The following is a 17,880-nucleotide window of genomic DNA, read 5'->3' as shown; positions in this document are numbered from 1 at the left end:
CCGAAGCCCGGGAGGCGGCCGCTGCTGAGCGCCGCCCGCCGCCCCGGGTCCCCAGCCCGCCCAGGCCCCGGCCCCGGCCCCGGCCCCGGTCCCGGCCCCTGCCCATGGCCCCCGCCGCCTCGCGGCTCCCGGTGCGCTAGGGCTGCCGCCGAGGCGCTCTCCCGCCCTCCCACCCGCCAGCCGGCCTCGGGGGACGTCCGGCGGGGAGGGGCGGCGCGCTCGCCACCATGGAGCCCCAGCGCCGGGAGCTGCTCGCCCAGTGTCAGCAGAGCCTGGCCCAGGCCATGACGGAGGTGGAAGCCGTGCTCGGGCTGCTCGAGGCCGCCGGAGCGCTCAGCCCCGGCGAGCGGCGGCAGCTGGACGAGGAGGCGGGAGGCGCCAAGGCGGAGCTGCTGCTCAAGCTGCTCCTGGCCAAGGAGCGGGACCACTTCCAGGACCTGCGGGCGGCGCTGGAGAAGACGCAGCCTCACCTGCTGCCCATTCTCTACCTGAACGGCGTCGTCGGGCCGCCGCAGCCCGCCGAGGGTGCGGGTGAGTGGCAGACCCCCGGCCCCCGCCTCTGGGATGCGCCCTCGGCTTCTCCCTCCTGCTGGCCGAGGGGGACCTCGCCTGGGCCGCGCTCCACCTGGCGATGGCCGCGGTGGACCCGCTTCTCTACCCTGGCTGGGGAGGCGGCGGTGTGAGGACCCTGAGACCCGCCGCCTCTCTGGGACCGCGGGTCGCTGTGAACAATGCCCCCCACTGAAGGCCTTCACCCTCAGGTGCCTCGGCGGCAGGGTCCCTGGGGGCTACCAGGTCCAGTAGCGGGCAGGGGGCACCTCTGAGGATGTCCGTCAGTCCCTTTTCTGAGGCTCCTCACCATCCGCTAGTCCTTTGGGAGCCTGTGCTAGCCTTTAACCAAGGGTACCGTCCGGAAGAATGGGACCTGGGCCAGGACCCGAACTCTTAAATTTTGGTCCCTGCCATCCTGTGTCACGGCCGCCATTGCCTTTTCATTTTCTGGCTGTCCCAGCTCCCTTTCCTCTGCCCAGAGCCCAATCTCGCCCAGACTTGTGGCTGATTGTGCACAATGCCTGCCTGGGTTTCTTTGGAAACTGTGGGCCCGGAAAAGTTGGGGAAGTTGCATTGCACCATGGGAAAATCCTAGTAGTGGCTGCTGGGGCTGAGTTCCCTCCCTGAGTGCACGGAGCTGCATAAGGAGGAAAGCTGGAGGCTGGTTCCCTTGGGGGTGCCTTTTGGAACCCCTGTGTCCTTGGTCTTCGGGATGACTGATTTGTAGGTGTGTGTCTGGGGGCAAGAATGGATACTGGCGGGAGTCTCTGACAAGTGGTAGGCTTGTCCTGGCCTGGCCGCGGAGTGTGGAAGCCAGCATTTTAGACAGTGCAGCTTGAGGAATAAGACATGGCACTGAGGGAGGAAGGGAATTAGCATTTATTGGGCACCTACTATTGCGGCAGGCTCTCTGCTTTATCATGGTTGCCACTACGTGAGCTTTCTGTTATTTTTTGCCAGAGAGAAAACTCTGGGTTGGAGTGTTTAAAATGCTCAGAAAGTGTTGGGCACCAGGAATTTTGAATGATGACCCATTGTTTGATTTAACTTGTTCAGAGCCAGGAAACAAAGTGCCATCTTTCTAGGTCTTGTCCTTGTTTTAACAGTGAATCGATAGGTACAGTAAAAACAAATAAAGATGTATGCATAAAAGAAAAACAAGTGAACTGAGAGGGCTGAGAAACTGCCCTTAGCAACTTGAAGGTCAAAGGCTGATGGGACCCATTTATTTGGCTGTTAAAATCCTCATTTATTAAGGGAATGATTTTATAAAGCGTTCCTGGTAACAACTGTCTTATATTGGCCATCTCAACTTTTTTTATAGCTGAAGGAAACTGACGGATTAAACTGCTGGCCTCACAGCAGGTCATTTCATTGGTGGCCCTCCTGTCTCCACGTTGAGCTTCCGACTTGCATCTCTGTCCCTCAAACCTGCGTTCTTCCCCTTCCCCCCCCCCCCCCCCAGTTGTGGTCATGTCAGAGTTGCTGGGCAAACCTAGTCCTTTCCTGGGATGGTGCTTTGGGAGATGCTAGGAAGATGTGGCCATGAGGGTAAGGACAGAGGGGATCTCAACAAAGTAATTTTTTTTCTTTTTAATTGTATCTATGTATCTAATCTATCTCTGAAGGAAGAAGTTAAGGTCTATTTCTGGAAGTCTTTCCTAGGAAGCACAGAAGTTAAGAGTACAGACTAGAAGTCTGCTTTGGGAAGCATGTGAAATCAACACTCTCTTTAATTTCTGGAAATTGATTGATGGATCAATTGCCATTAATTAGGTCTTGCCTTTTCTATGCCTGCTGGAGAATATGAGGCCTCCTGGGGCTGAAGTTCCAGGAAATAATCTAGACCTCTAAGGGAAGACAGAGGTTAGGGTTTGGATTTTATCACCTAGGGCATTGATTTCAGACCCCAGTTTTACCACAGTGCAGAGTTCTGTGGCTTTGGAGAGGGTCATGAAATCCTTAGAAAAATAATTTTTAGGGAGAAGTTCATTTTATTTAATACATTAGAAAAAAGTTGGCTGGGTGCAGTGGCTCATGCCTGTAATCCCAGCACTTTGAGAGGCTGAGGCAGGCAGATCACTTGAGGCCAGGAGTTCGAGACCAGCCTGGCCAACATGGCGAAACCCCGTCTAAAATACAAAATTAGCTAAAAATACAAAAATTAGCTGGGTGTGGTGATGGGCGCCTGTAGTCCCAGCTACTTGGGAGGCTGAGGGAGGAAAATTGCCTGAATCTGGGAATTGGAGGTTGCAGTGAGCTGACATTGTGCTGCTGCATTCCAGCCTGGGTGACAGAGCAAGACTCTGTCTTAAAAAAATAAAAATAGAAAAAAGTTAGGACAGCATTTGGTATGGCAGGATGCCACCTGGAGCCCCTGGGGGAAAGGGTGAAATGGTGTGTCAGCAAACAGTGGTGTGTTGGGGGCTTTCTTTTTTCTTTTTTATTATACTTTAAGTTCTGGGGTAGACGTGCAGAACGTGCAGGTTTGTTACACAGGTATACATGTGTCATGGTGGTTTGCTGTACCCCATCAACCCATCATCTACATTAGGTATTTCTCCTAATGTTGTCTCTTCCCTAGCCCCCCACTTCCCGACAGGCCCTGGTGTGTGATGTTCCCCTCCCTGTGTCCATGTGTTCTCATTGTTCAACTCCCACTTACGAGTAAGAATTTTGTTGTTGTTGTTTGAGACAGGTTCTCACTGTGTCACCCAGGCTGGAGTGCAGTAGCACAGTCTCGGCTCACTGCAGCCTCCACTTCCTGGGCTCAAGCGATCCTCCGACCTCAACTCCCCAAGTAGCTGGGACCACAGGCACATGCCACCACACCGGCTGATTTTTGTATATTTTGTAGAGATGGGGTTTCTCCATGTTGTCCAGGATGGTCTTGAACTCCTGAGCTCACGTTATCTGCTTCCCTCGGCCTCCCAAAGTGTTGGGATTATAGGTGTGAGCCACTGCGCCAGCTTCTGTGTGTGGGGTCTTTGTGAAGGGTGAATTGCTCTGTTGTAGGTCCCCAATTTTTTGCTTTCTTTTTCTTTTAGCCAGGAAGTTTCTTATGGTCAAAGCACAGTGCATAAGAGAGCAGCCCTGGTTGAAGGAACGGAGGTCTTCTTCATTGAGGAGCCATAATCAGGGAAACCTAGCACTTGGTCCTGCCTCCTTCCACTCCCGAGTGATTTCCACTCTGTGCTCTGGCTGGCAGCTCTGTGTGTGAATTGGCCTCAGTTTGAGGCCCTTGTGGAGCCTGAGAGAGGAACCAGCTGGATCCCCAGGATCCTTAGTGTCAAGGGGTGTCCGCTTTGTCACCATCTCTCTGTGTTTGAGGTGATGCTATCACCCTCCTAGGGCCCTCCTTGATGGATTCCACACCCTGTGTGGGCCCCTGGTCCAGAATGCCCATCCCCCACTGGCACTTGGGTGCTGACGGAGTCTGCATCTTGCATCTGCAGCAGCCCACCATGTGGGGCCTGGAACCACAAGGAAGCTGGGGAGGACATGTGCCTGGGTGTGGGTGAGCAGGTGAGCAAACCCAACCCATCGAGGAAACACTTGATCAGATAGATCCTCACATATTTATAACCTACCACGCTCAGGCCTGGGGTCGTGGAGTGACTAGGAAACACACAGTGTTGTTTTTGTTGTTATTGTTGAGGGTGTAGTTCTTATTCCAGTAATGATAGGGCATTGCCATTCAGGATTTTGTGTCTTCATATCATTGATTCCGTGGCAACCCAGGGAGATGAGTGGTGTCTTATGTTCATATCACTCGTTCCAGGGCCCTGTCTGTGAGGAAGAGGCTGCAGGGCAGAAAGGTGCTGGAGAGGCTGAGCCCAGTGCTCCTGATTCCTTGTCTAGGGGTGGTTTTTCCTGTTGCCTGGTTAGGCCTTCCCACCACAATTTCAGAACCATTTCTTGTCACTGGGGGACCTGAAATTATGTAGCTTTCTCTTGTCCTGGATTTGATACATGGATCTGTAGGGAACAAGTGAACATCTTCACTCCAGCTGGTGTTAGGGAGAGGACAGAGTTGTTTTTTACTTCTCAGTGGCTCAGTTGGGTCTCTTGTTTTTCCCAGTTTTACCCGAGTCTAGCTTGGTCACTTGGAGCCCCAGGCAGTCCTTTGTTTTTTTCCTTTGATTCAGGGAAACACCTCCATTTTTTTCCCCTTGAGGATTCTCAACTACCTGCTCCTGGAGTGAGTCTCAGTATCTTCATCTGTGAGATTGGGTTAATTGTGCTACACTGCCTGCTTCTGTCACTGGGAGCATTGAAGTGCCTGGCCCAGGTAGGACTGGGGTGTACGCAGTGGCCGGGGTGCACAGGATGTAATTCTAGCCTGTAGCCTGCCAGCTTGTTTGGGGAATGGGACAGTCATGAGAGTGATATTATGAGACAGATCAACTGATACAGATGCATAGACAGGCTTTTTCTTTTTAAAAAACTCTGTATGCTACATGCTTTCCTCAGATACCCTGATTCACCTCTAGTGGCTCTCTTGTAAATGTGGAGGGCTTGAGTCATTCCCACCAGGCCTCTTGGGGGGCAGAAATGGCAGAACTTGATGAGTGCCCGCTGGACCTCTCTCGTGCTCAGCGCCTAATGTTTCCTTCTCGTTCCCACTCCCCGCACCTCCTGTGCCTCCTCTTTACTTTCCTAGTGAGCTGGCTGACTTGCTTCACCAAACTTAAGAGAATGGAGCCAGCAGCGTCTGCTGGAGAAGGTGAGGAGAGCTTCGCAGAGGTGTTGGGATTTGGTCTTGAAGCGAAGCTCTGAGTGCGTGGCGGGATGGAGGGAGGACATGTGGGTAGCAGAGGCTGAGCCGTGGAGAGGAGCTGTGTGTTTACCCAGCCTGAGCAGGGCAGGGGATTGGCCTTGGCTCTGGGTGGAAGGGAGATGGGATGCAGAGGTAATCTGGAGGACCATGATGGCTAGGCTGAGTGGGGGGTTTGAATTTGGGCATTGTGCACTGTCAGACGTTAGAGTTGGAAGTTTGTTTTTCTTCCCCCGAGTGAATAACCCTGTCAGGCTTTTCCAGTGGGACTAGTGCAGTTGGCTGCTGATTGTCAGGTGGGGTTATTTATTATTCAGTAGAGGTTGCCTGGGCCTTTTGTTCTCTACTTCCTTCAGATACCAACCACCTTTTCTTCATCCCCTCTGCCCTGGAGGGTCAGCAGGGCAACGGACATAAGTAAAAGCTTCAACTGTTGTAGTTTTTCTTTCTTTCTTTCTTTTTTCTTTTTTTTTTTGAGACAGAGTTTCGCTCTTGTTGCCCAGGCTGGAGTGCAGTGGTGCAGTCTTGGCTCACCACAACCTCTGCCTCCTGGGTTAAAGTAATTCTCCTACCTCAGCTTCCCGAGTAGCTGGGATTATAGGCATGCATCACCATGCCCAGCTAATTTTGTATTTTTAGTAGAGAGGGGTTTCTCCATGTTGGTCAGGCTGGTCTCGAACTCCCAACCTCAGGTGATCTGCCTGCCTCGGCCTCCCAAAGTGCTGGGATTACAGGCATGAGCCACCGTGCCCAGCAGCTTGTTGTAGTTTTTCTTTTGGTTGTTTTGTTTGTTTATTTACTTATTTTTTAGAGATAGTGGAGTGCAGTGGTGTAGCCATAGCTCACTGCAGCCTCAGACTCCTGGGCTGAAGGCATCCTCTTGCCTCAGCCTCCTTAGTAGCTGAGATTACAGGTACATGCCACCCTCCGTGGCTAATTTTGGTTGTTTTAATTGTATTTGAGAGGAAGTGGAAGAAGCATTTGAAATTAGTGGTTGAGAAAAGGTTTCTAAATGAAGGGCAGATTTTATCTGTGTATCATTTCAGGGTACCTTTATTGCAAAATGACAGAAACTTAGCTCAGACCATCTTAGGCAGAAAAAGAGAAATGTATTGACTTAGACTATTCCACAACCTTTGGATGGATGGTGGGTGGTGGAAACTGGCCTTTGGGACGCTTGACCTCTTGGATCGATGCTGTGGGCTTTTCCCACGGGTCTGGAACATGGCCTCAGTTCCCTCTGTTTGTGTTGACAGCCCCTGACCAGAGAAGAAAGGGAGCTCTATCCAGTCAGCCCAGGCAGAAAGACCTCATGGGAGGATTCTCATTGGTCTGGCCAGTGTTGTGTGTCTGTGTGAGGCCCAGTCACTGTGGCCAGGGCTGGAGGACTAAGGCTGGTTCAGCTTTGGCCCTGTGCCCAACAGTGGAACCACAGGGTAAAGTGATGGGATACTGTGATTGGTAGCTCATTCCAGTACCACGTGGGTTTTTAGAGTGAAACAGAGCAGTTATCTACAGGAAGACAAGCAGGAGCGATGTTGCGGAGGTGAAACAGCACATGAATGTCCACTCCAAGCATTGCTACCTTTGTGCTATAACCTCTAGTTAGCACAGGAGGCCATTGCTGGAGTGGGATGGTGGGTCTAGGTAGTGATGATCAGACCTTACAAGGTTTTAGAGCAAGGCTTTTAACTCTTCTGAGCTTATCTCCTCTACAAAGTAATTAAAACAATAACTACTTCACTGTGCTATTTGACAATTCCTGGTAAGAAAAATGGAAGAGCATTTTGTTACGATGAGCAGTACAGCTTGACAGTGGCAGTAGTAGATGGCAGCTAGGCTTAGAACCAGAAAACTGGGAATCTCCTGGTGTTTCTGAGGGTTCTGTGGGAGCTCCTTATACACTATGCCAAGCAGGTGTCAGAGCTGTCCTTCCTGAGCCGAATTTGCTGTTACAGTCCTCATGCCCAGAATAGAGAGTGGTACAAGATAGGTGTTCGGTAACTTTTTGTTGAACGAACACATAGCTGTGTGTAGAGTGAATGATGTGTCCTCGTCCAGATCCTCTTCAAATATACATGCAGATTCCTAAGCGGTGACCTCATGGTTGCGGAGGCTGTGGGAGAGGAGGAAGGCTTAGAGCAAGCCCCAGATGTACACATGGATATCACTGCCCACGGTACGTCTGTGACGGAAGCAGGTGGTTTGACATTGATGTCTGAAGTTCCCAAGGTTGCCCATCAGGTACTGGTGGTGTGGGGCTGGCTGCCAGGAGCCCTGTGGAGCACCCACACTGCCTGTTGTAAGAGTAGAGAGTCGTTCTCTTTCTACCCGTAGAATTTGAAAGTCAATGTAGTATCCTCAAAAGAATACTAAGGAGCCTTTCTTTAAAGAAGAAAAAAAAGCCCTGAACTGGAGATCTGCTCCTAACTGCAAAATCTTGACCTTGGCAGAGCCTCTTAGCTTCCTGGTGCTTCCCCCGCCCCCTGCCCCCCCCCCCCCCCGTTCAATAGTCAAAACAGAAGAGGTTGAGCATTGACGGGGGACTTGCTCATTCCTGTGGGGTTTTGAGCACTTCCCGGGGCATTTGGCCCAAGAAGGTTGAGTGACTGGGTTGGACTCAATTTTGGGGGCCCTTGCAGCTCTGCCTCATGATTGCTGTTAATCTGATTTAATGTTAGTGTTGAGTGGTTTTTGATATGTTGGGTTTCCATTCCCTGAAAAGTAAGCAGAGTGGGATAAATATTTTGTCTCATTTTTTTTTTCTTTTTCTTTTTGAGACAGAGCCTTGCTCTGTCGCCCAGGCTGGAGTGCAGTGGCAGGAATCTCAGTTCACTGGAACCTCTGCCTCGGGTTCAAGTGCTTCTCTTGTCTCAGCCTCCCGAGTAGCTGGGATTACAGGTGTGTGCCACCACCCCTGGCTAATTTTTGTATTTTTAATAGAGCATAGGGATGCTATGTATGTTCAGCAGGGAAGAATTTTAAATGGGGTTGTGCTGGGGGGAAATTGGATCTTTTTTCGCCTTTTACCTGGGATAGATTGCAGACCTCTGAACTGTGTATCTCTATTGATCTTTTTGAGACTGTATTCTAGAAAAGTGCCACAGAAACCAGTGGCGTGATCTTGGTTTTCTTTGAGACGGAGTTTCACTCATGTTACCCAGGCTGGAGTGCAATGGCGCGATCTCAGCTCACCGCAACCTCCGCCTCCTGGGTTCAGGCAATTCTCCTGCCTCAGCCTCCTGAGTAGCTGGGATTACAGGCATGCACCGCCATGCCCAGCTAATGTTTTTGTATTTTTAGTAGAGACGGGGTTTCACCATGTTGACCAGGATGGTCTCGATCTCTTGACCTCGTGATCCACCCGCCTCGGCCTCCCAAAGTGCTGGGATTATAGGCTTGAGCCACCGCGCCCAGCTAGAAACTTTTTTTTCTTTTGAGACGGGTACTCTGTCACCCAAGCTGTGAGTGCAGTGGCGTGATCTCGGCTCACTTCAACCTCTGCCTCCCGGGTTCAAGCAATTCTCCTCCCTCTGACTCCTGAGTAGCTGGAATTACAGGCACCCGCCACCACACCCGGCTAATTTTTGTATTTTTAGTAGAGATGGGGTTTCACGATGTTGGCCAGGCTAGTCTTGAACTCCTGATCTCAGGCGATCCACCCACCTCAGCCTCTCAAAGTGCTGGGATTATAGGCGTGAACCACCACACCCAGCCTACAGAAACATTTTAAACCAAACAGAGATATTTGGAGTGTCCCATGTTGGCAGTCTATCCGTCTAAACCCTTGGTGGATAATTCCTAGTTGACTGTTGACCTTGACATTCATTTCACACTAAGGGTCATAACCCATTTGCTTTGAGGATTTAAACAAAAATTACAATAATAATTCACAGAACATGAAATGTACAATTTGAACTATTTTTTATTGTGAAAAAAATATACAACATTTACTATTTTAATGACTTTTTAAGTATAGAAGTTTAGTAGCATTAAGTATTTTTACACAGTTGTGCAAACATCAGCACCCCCCATCTCTAGAAATTTTCATCTTGTGAAATTGAAAGTCTGTATCCGTGGCATAATAACTCCACATTGCCCCCTAGGCCCTGACAGTCACTATTATATTAATACTTTCTTTCTTTCTTTCTTTCTTTTTTTTTTTTTTTTTGGAGATCTTGCTCCATTGTTCACGCTGGTGTACAGTGGTATAATCATGGCTCACTGCAGCCTCCACCTCCCATGCTCAATTGATCCTCCCATCTCAGCCTCCTGAGTAGCAGGGACTATAGGCACATACCACCACACCCAGCTCATTGATGTATTTTTTTTGTTAAAGATGGGGCCTTGCCATGTTGCTCAGGTTGGTCTTGAACTCCTGGGTTCAAGCGATCTGACTGCCTTGGCTTCCTAAGATGTCTGTTTCTAAGAATTTGACGACATTAGATATCTTATAAGTGAAGTCAATATAGCATTTGTCTTTTTGTGACTGGCTTATTTCACTTAGCATAAAGTCCTTAAGGTTCATCCATGTTGTAGTATGTGTCAAAATTTGTTTTTTTAGGCTGAATAATATTCCATTATAGGTATGTACTATATACATGTATATATAAATTTATTTTTGGTAGAAAGTGATTTATTTAAAGCAGAGAGAGAAAAAGGAGAAGGAGAGAGAAACAGCTAACTCCCACACTGAGTGAGAGAAAGAAAAGCCGCTCTCAAACTGAGTGAGGAGGGTTCTCAGGGGGGAAAACCAGAGCCAGGAGAGGAAAGACAGCTTCCACACTGAGTGGAAGGGAACTGAGAGAGAGAGATGGAGTTTAGGAGAGGAAAAGCAGCTTCCATGAGAGAGTGTTCGTGAAAGGGGACCCAAACATGGAGTCCCGTATGTACTATATTTTATTTGTTTCTTCATCTGTTGCTGGACACACTGGGTTGTTTTCACCTTTTGGCCATTGTGAATAATGCTGCTATGACTATGGGTGTACAGATAACCTCTTTGAGTCTCTGCTTTCACTTCTTTTGGGTTTATACCCAGAAGTGGACTTGCTATGTTCAATTTTTTGAGAAGCTACCATAGTGTTTACTTTGAGTTTTAATTAAGGAAATCCGTACTGTTCAGAGCATCCTGATATGGGGGTGGGTAGCATTTTCTTTTCTTTTTTCTGTTTAATTTTTATTTATTATTATTATTATTATTTTTTTTTCTGTTGCTCCAACATTCTTTTTTCTTCTAAAAATTATTTTTGGCTGGGTGCGGTGGCTCATGCCTGTAATCCCATAGGTTTGGGAGGCCAACACGGGTGGATCATCTGAGGCCAGGAGTTCAAGACCAGCCTGGCCAACATGACGAAACCCCATCTCTGCTAAAAATGCAAAAAATTAGCCAGGTGTGGTGGTGCATGCCTGTAATCACAGCTACTTGGGAGATGGAGGCAACAGAATCTTGAACCTGGGAGGCAGAGGCTGTAGTGAGCTGACATTGCGCCATTGCGCTCCAGCCTGAGCAATAAGAGTGAAACTCTGTCTCAAAACGTTATTTTTTCTTCCTTCAGATAGGGTTTGGAAAGTCTTAGGACAGTTTAGTAGTTATCTGTGACTCTTTTTTGACACAGAGTCTTGCTCTCTTTTCTGGGCTGGAGTGCAGTGGCATGATCATGGCTTACTGCAGCCTCAACCTCCTGGGCTCAAGCAATCCTCCTGCCTCAGCCTCCTGAGTAGTTGGTACTACAGGTGTGAGCCACCATTCCCAGCTAATTTTTTTGATTTTTAGTAGAGACAAGATTGCCCAGGCTGGTCTCGAACTCCTGTCCTCAAGCAACCCATTATAAACATGAGCCACCACGCCCGTCCTATATGTGACTCTTTGGAGGCTAGACGTTAACCATCCAATTCCAGTGGCATTCATATCTGGCAGCCAAGGAATGTTCACACGTTTTCTTTGTGTTTTCAGTACTTATATCTTCATCCCTAAAGGCCTTGAAGTATGTTCATTATTTCTGCTCTGTAGACACTTTCTTCTTATCCCATTTAGGGCTGGTTTGGTTTTTCAGTCTCAAATCCGGGATAACAAGGCTGTCAGGACTTTCTTTCAAAAGGCCTAGATCAGCATTTCCCAAAGAAACGTCTTCTAACTGCTAGTTTGCTGGGCTGTTAATGTTGCTATGCCCTAAAAGGGTTCTGTGGTCAAATGCATCCAGGCAGTGCTAGGTTCTTTTCTGTAGGCCCCTTGAGAGGGCTAAGCCAGTGTGCTTTGGGACTCCACTGCAGTGGCTTTATTAGGCAGTGTTTCCCAAACTGATTTGACCACAGAGTCCTTTCTCATGGAGCATCTTGCGACATCAGTGTTCTGAGGAATGCATTTTTGAGAAATTAAAACGTTAATGTACGGAACTGGAACATCAGCGTATACCATCATTTTTTGCGTTTCCTCTAGCTCTCCCATTCAGAGCACCAAAACAGTAAACTTTCCTGTTCTTTTAAATCCTGATACCAGCTGAAATAGTCACAAGTGATTCTGGGGCCATAGTCGTTGTTTTATAGATGTGTGTCCTCTCTGGTCCTCTTTCCCCTATGGGGTTCGCCAAGAATGAAGTCTGGTTTTGTGATCATTGTTCTTTGAGTTGCTCCAGAGACTAGAAATGAGTGAAGAGAACTAGGCTTTGGGCCACAGATGGGGTTTCTGGGAGAGCCTTGGGAGGATGTATGGAGAGCTATCCTAGTGGTGTGGTGGCTGCAGGTCTGGGACTGGTTAAGTTTTGGGCAAGTCTTTGCTGAGCCCCTGGGAGGTGCTGGGCTGGGAGGCGGGGAAGGTGGTCTCTGCTCTCTCCTGGGAGGAGGGTGACATGGATGAGTGACATACGGGGCATTCTTGGTAGATTTGGAGCCAGGGAGCAAGGCTGCTGGATGAAAGACATCAGAGTGTCATGAGTCCACTCTTGGGGACCCCCTCAGACTGGGGTTTAAATCTTGTCTCTTCCATCCTAAGCTGTGTGACTTCAAGTTGCTAAACCTCCTGGGCCTGCTTTCTCTTTTCCATCTGTAGAAGAGGGACTGATAGTATTCTCCCAGGGCTTTGGTGAGGATGGAGATGATTTAGATGAGACAAGAGCAAGCTGCTGCTGTCGCCGCCGCCACTGCAGCTATTGGGGCAGCTTGTCTCCGAGTAGAGAGCAAACTCCAGCCTGTGCATGGAATCAGGAGGCATCCCAGGGCATGGGCCATACTTAGAGTTAAAGCAAGAGATGCCCAAGGCAGAAGGCTGGAATGGACGAGGAGGCCCATGCTTCTCTGGGCTGCTCAGAACATCCTTTGGTCCTGGAGCACACATTTTTAAGGACGGCATTGCCGTGAGGAGTTCAGTTCTAAAAGGACCTTGAGGAGTTTGTTTTTGAAGAAAGGAGACTTAAAGGGACTTAGATGATGTCCATTTTCAGATGGTACAGGGCACGTGATAAGATCTGATTCTTTTTGATCCCGGAAGGCTGGGCATGGGCTGATTGCCAGAAGTTACTTCGAGGTAGAATTGAGTTCAATTTATGGAAAACTCATTCTCCCTCCCTGTCTTTTTTCCTTTTAAGCTTCTTATTAAAGACTTCAAGAGCCAGACATGGTGGCTTACACCTGTAATCCCAGTGCTTTAGGAGGTCAAAACAGAAGGATCCTTTGAGCCCAGGAGTTCAAGACCAGCCTGGGTAACATGGCAAAACCCCATGTCTACAAAAATAAAAAAAATTAGCTGGGCAAGGGCACTCTGCCTGTAGTCCCAGCTATTCGGGAGGCTGAAGTGGGAAGATTGCTTGAGTCTAAGAGTTTCAGGTTGCAATGAGCTATGAGTGTACCACTGTACCCCAGCCTGGGAGACAGAACCAGACCCCAACTCTGAAAACATAAAAAATGAGAAAGACTTTCACACATGTGGAATAACAGAGAGGACAATGTAACAATCACCCATCTCTCCCAACAAAATCCAAGGCAGCGTGCCATTTTTCTTATAAATACTTAAAGCTGTGTCTCTAAGAGATGAGGAATTAATAATAATTTCCTAATGTTATCCAGTTGCCTGGGTGATGCTCAGTTTTGCCTGTCTCAAAGATGTCATTTTATTGGGGGCTTATTCAAATCAGGATTTTAGCAAGGGCCACCCACTGCATTTAGTTGATGTTGTCTTTGAAGTCTGTTTTATAATCCCTGGCAGCTCCCCTTGCCCAGGCCGATTGTTTCAGGAAGAACTTTTAAAAATGATTGATGCTATCCAGCTCTGGAATGGACTATTCTAGGTGGCCACTTGCAATCCTAAAACTGTTTACCCACGGTTTCCTCTCAGGGCTGTTGGAAACAATTAAATGAAATAACACATACGAAAGGTAAATGTCCTTTATGACCTAAGTTTTTTATTTTTATTTTTTAGCCATGAGTTCCTTTTTGTTAACTGGACTCTTAAATGAAAGCGAGATCTGTAAAATAGACAAGAGAGGCACTGATTGGGAGAATAGGCTTGGAGCTTGCCTCTTTAGCATGTGGCCTTCTTGAGGCTCCTCCACAGGGTTCCCTGGGGTTCTCCACAGTTCCACAGAACACAGTTTGAGAACCACTGATCTGGTTGCTTTTGATTTAAGATGCTCCGCATGTAGGAGACGGAAGTACCACCTGAAAGCCTCACCTGTCTTTGCATGAGTTGAGCTGGTGTGGCGAGTCACAGTTGGATCCAGAGGCTGCCGATGGTGTTTTCACTGGGTACTCTTGTCTTTACCTGCTTCCTCTGTAGGTTTCCTCTTGGGATGAACTGTGCTTTTAAAAATGACAAATAGTCACATTGTGGTGAGTAAAAACCACTCTCTTTTACCCAGGACAGTCATGTGGGGAGGAGCAGAGTGAAAATCCCATGAGAAGGTCAATTGCGGTGAGAAGTGGTTACGTTTTTTTTTGAAAAATTATTCTGATGGGTGTAGTGGCATGTTCCTGTAGTCCTAGCTACTCAGGAGGCTGAGGCGGGAGGATCCCTTGAGCCCAGGAGTTCTGGGCTATAGTGCACTATGCCAACCAGATGGCAGGTTTGGCATCAATAGGGTGACCAACTGGGAGAGGGGGACCACCAAGTTGCCTAAGGAGGTCAGAAATGGAGCAGGTCAGAACTCCCATGCTGATCAGTGGTGGGGTCATGGCTGTGAATAGCCGCTGCATTCCAGCCTGGGCACCATAGTGAGACCCCACCCTATCTCTATAAATAAATAGGTAGATAGATAGAAAAATTATCCCCTTTTTTTTTTTTTTTAAATTTAAGAGACAGGGTCTTACTCTGTTGCCCATGCTGTCATGATTAATGGCATAATCTTAGCTCACTGTAACCTCAAACTCCTGGGCTCAGGCCATCCTCCTGCCTCAGCCTCCCTGAGTAGCTAGGACAACAGGTGCCCACCGTCATGCTCAGCTAATTAAAAACATTTTTTCATAGAGATGGGGCCTTGCTGTGTTGCCCAGGCTGGTCTTGAACTCCTGGCCTTAAGCAATCCTCCCTTCTCAGCCTCCCAAAGTGTTGGGGTCACAGGTATGAGCTGCCACACCCAGCCTGTACATTTTTGTTTTTTTTTGAGATGGAGTCTTGCTCTGTCACCCAGGCTGGAGTGCAATGTCACAATCTCAGCTAACTGCAAACTCTGCCTTCCAGGTTCAAGTGATTCTCCTGCCTGGCTAATTTTTGTATTTTTAGTAGAGACGGGGTTTCACCATGTTGGCCAGGGTGATCTTAAACTCCTGAGCTCAGGCGATCTGCCTGTCCTGGCCTCCCAAAGTGCTGGGATTACAGGTGTGAGCCACTGCACCTGGCCCATTTTTTTTTTTTTTTAAGAAAATGTTGTCAGTGGTTTGCCTTACGCATTCATTGCATAAGAAAACTATTAGTTTTTATGCGTAAGCAAGCTCCTGCTAACATGCAGCCTGCAGTGGGGGCCGCAGGGCTGCCGTGTGGAAAGCTGTGTCATTAGAGATGACCACCTCTGACTCAGAGCTGCTGCCCTGGTGGCCTCCTCAGGCAGGGTATGTTTTCCCTGCCCACAGGATTTTTATAGGTGTGTCTGTCTCTCAGACAGTTCTCAGACCTCTTCCTCAGAGTCCACGCCAGCTTGCTTGTCTAAATACTTCCCTCATTCTAAGGTGGCCCCGGAGTTCCCAAATCAATCTGCATCTCGTTTTCACCATTGCCAATCTGCTATCCAAATTAAAGATCTGTCCAGCCAATATTGGGGAAGATGATACCAAAACAAAGGAAACGAAACCTAATTCTATTTACATAGTTTAATGTAACAAGTAATACTTTAAAATACTTAATTCTGGCTGGGTGTGGTAGCTCACACCTGTAATCCCAGCACTTTGGGAGGTGGGTGGATTGCTCGAGCCCAGGAGTTCAAGACCAGCTTGAGCAACATAGGGAGACTCTGTCTCTTCAAAAAATACAAAAACTAGCCAGGCATGGTGGAGCATACCTGTGGTACCAGTTGCTTGGGAGGCTGTGGTGGCAGGATCCCTTGAGCCTGGTGGGTAGAGGCTGCATGAGCTGAGATTGAGCCACTGCACTCCAACCTGGGTGGACAGTAAGACCTTACCTTAATCAATCAATCAGTTGATGAATCAATCAAACACTTTAATTAGTAAAGAAAATACAGTGGCCTTTTCTGTATTCATGGTAACCTCTATTCTCATTCCAGGCAACCTTCTCATCTGGCCAGAACTTCTTTTCCTGTTTATGTTTTTGTTTTTTTTTTTTTTTCTTCAGACAGAATCTCGCTCTGTCACCCAGGATGGAGGGCAGTGGTGCAATCTCAGTTCCCTGCAACCTCTGCCTCCCGGGTTCAGGCGCCCTAGCCTTCCAAGTAGCTGGGATTACAGACATGCACCACCATGCCTGGCTAACTTTTGGTATTTTTAGTAGAGATGGGGTTTCATCATGTTGGTCAGGCTGGTCTGGAACTCCTGACTTCAGGTGATCCTCCTGCCTTGGCCTCCTAACGTGCTAGGATTACTGGTGTGAGCCACCATGCCTGGCCTACCTTTCTTAAGCAGCCTATGATTGTAGAGTGCCATGGCTGGAAGGGATCTTAGAGACCACTTTGCCCAAACTCTTTATTTTACAAATGAGAAACAGCAGTCCTAAGACACAAAGTGACTTGACTAGGATCTCATGGTCTGCCATTGTCAGAGCTGGACACAGGATCTAGGTCTCTTCCCAGGCTGGGGCTCCTTCCAAGACTTCTCTGCCAGGAGCAGGCTGGGTGGAAGTCTCAGAGCCATGGCTGGTTTTTCCTGACATTTGCCTGACTTTGCAGGCACCAGCCTTTACCGTGAGGGTGAGCAAGTGACAGAGCATCCTAGTTTCTGGACTTGTGCTGCAGCCTCTCATTCCTGAGCAATTAAAATAATCTTTTATCAGCCTCTGCAATTGACATTTATGTTTTACAGATGGGCAAACTTGGCCAGGAGAGTTCGGCAGCTGGCTCAGGGCCACCAGCTGTTGAGAGGCTAGGCAAACCTTGGAGTCCTTGTCAGTTTCTTGATAATGACTGCGTTCAGTCTGTACTGCAGGCCATCCTGTGACCATTTCTGTGTCCTGAGCCTTGCATACCTCTCCTCTTCTCATCACAGCATTCGTTCATTCATTCAGCAGATGTGTTCTGAGCATCTGTCACACTGGGGGCTTTCTGGATGCAGACACAGGAAGTGAGATCTAAATTGAGTGTTGAGTCAGAGAACAGGTCTGATGCTGGCAGGAGACCCATGTCTCCTTTTTGTGACACAGCAGAAACTCTGGGTGCTGACTGCCATGGCTGCTGCTTGCTTAGTCACAGGGCACAGTTCAGGCAGGAAAATGAGGCCACTGGGCCTCTTGTCTCAGGGAAAAAAAGCCTTTTATAAAGATAAGAGGATAAGGGCCCGTGGACACTGAGTTGGGGCCCACCCTGATAGCCAGCCTCAGTAGGAGCTGGATCCAGGAAAAAGCAGGAAAGTAAGCAAAACCAAAATGTGTTGGTTTTCAGTCCTTCTTCTGAAAAAATAGTGCTAAAACCTGTGGCGGTTTAGAGTTTAGGGGCTGTGAGTGAGAATATATACATGCCTATGTATAAAAATCCACTCATTTTTGCTAGAAAATGGCAAAGCACCTTTCTGTCTCTTGTCATATTTTCCCTCGATTTTGTGATCCCAGGGAGAGAGACCAAAACAGTGACCAGCTGTCCTTGTTTCCGTGGGAGGTTGTGAAATTTCATGTAATCGTGATCTTTTGTCCTCAACCTCCCTCCTCTTAAGGCTTCTCATGAGAACTCAGTGGAGCTGGTCACAGCGTCTTCTCCTTGCATGAGATAACACAAGCTTTAGGGTGGAGCCCAGTTTCCAGACAAGAGTTTATCTGTCCATCTCTCCAGCAAGTACCTGGTCACTGTCCACACCAGGCTTGGCTAAGCGCTGAGCATGCAAAGATGAGAAAGATACCACCATGAACAATATCCCAACCTGCATTTGTCCTTGTAGCTGGAACATACATATCCTGCTGTTTTTCAAAG

At 48.3% G+C, this 17,880-nt stretch overlaps 1 protein-coding gene across 4 annotated transcripts in view; it reads left to right on the top strand.

Moving 5' to 3' along the window:
* Window positions 1-201: 201 nt before the first annotated feature.
* The window catches only part of DLG5 (discs large MAGUK scaffold protein 5), a 147,268-nt gene continuing 129,589 nt past the window's right edge, over window positions 202-17,880 (top strand). Inside the window, exon 1 of one of the 4 annotated variants that reach the window (XM_032259182.1) lies at window positions 202-531. In XM_032259182.1, coding sequence (XP_032115073.1) covers window positions 228-531 — 304 coding nt within the window. In that variant the 5' untranslated portion in view covers window positions 202-227. The remainder of the gene's footprint in view (window positions 532-17,880) is intronic. The other 3 variants (XM_032259181.1, XM_032259180.1, XM_032259185.1) reach the window with 3 other exon arrangements.

The sequence above is a fragment of the Sapajus apella genome, unplaced genomic scaffold, assembly GCF_009761245.1.
Source record: "Sapajus apella isolate SASKATOON/1434 unplaced genomic scaffold, GSC_monkey_1.0 scaffold107, whole genome shotgun sequence".
NCBI classification, from domain to species: domain Eukaryota; kingdom Metazoa; phylum Chordata; class Mammalia; order Primates; family Cebidae; genus Sapajus; species Sapajus apella.
This window is presented reverse-complemented; position numbering and strand designations above follow the sequence as displayed.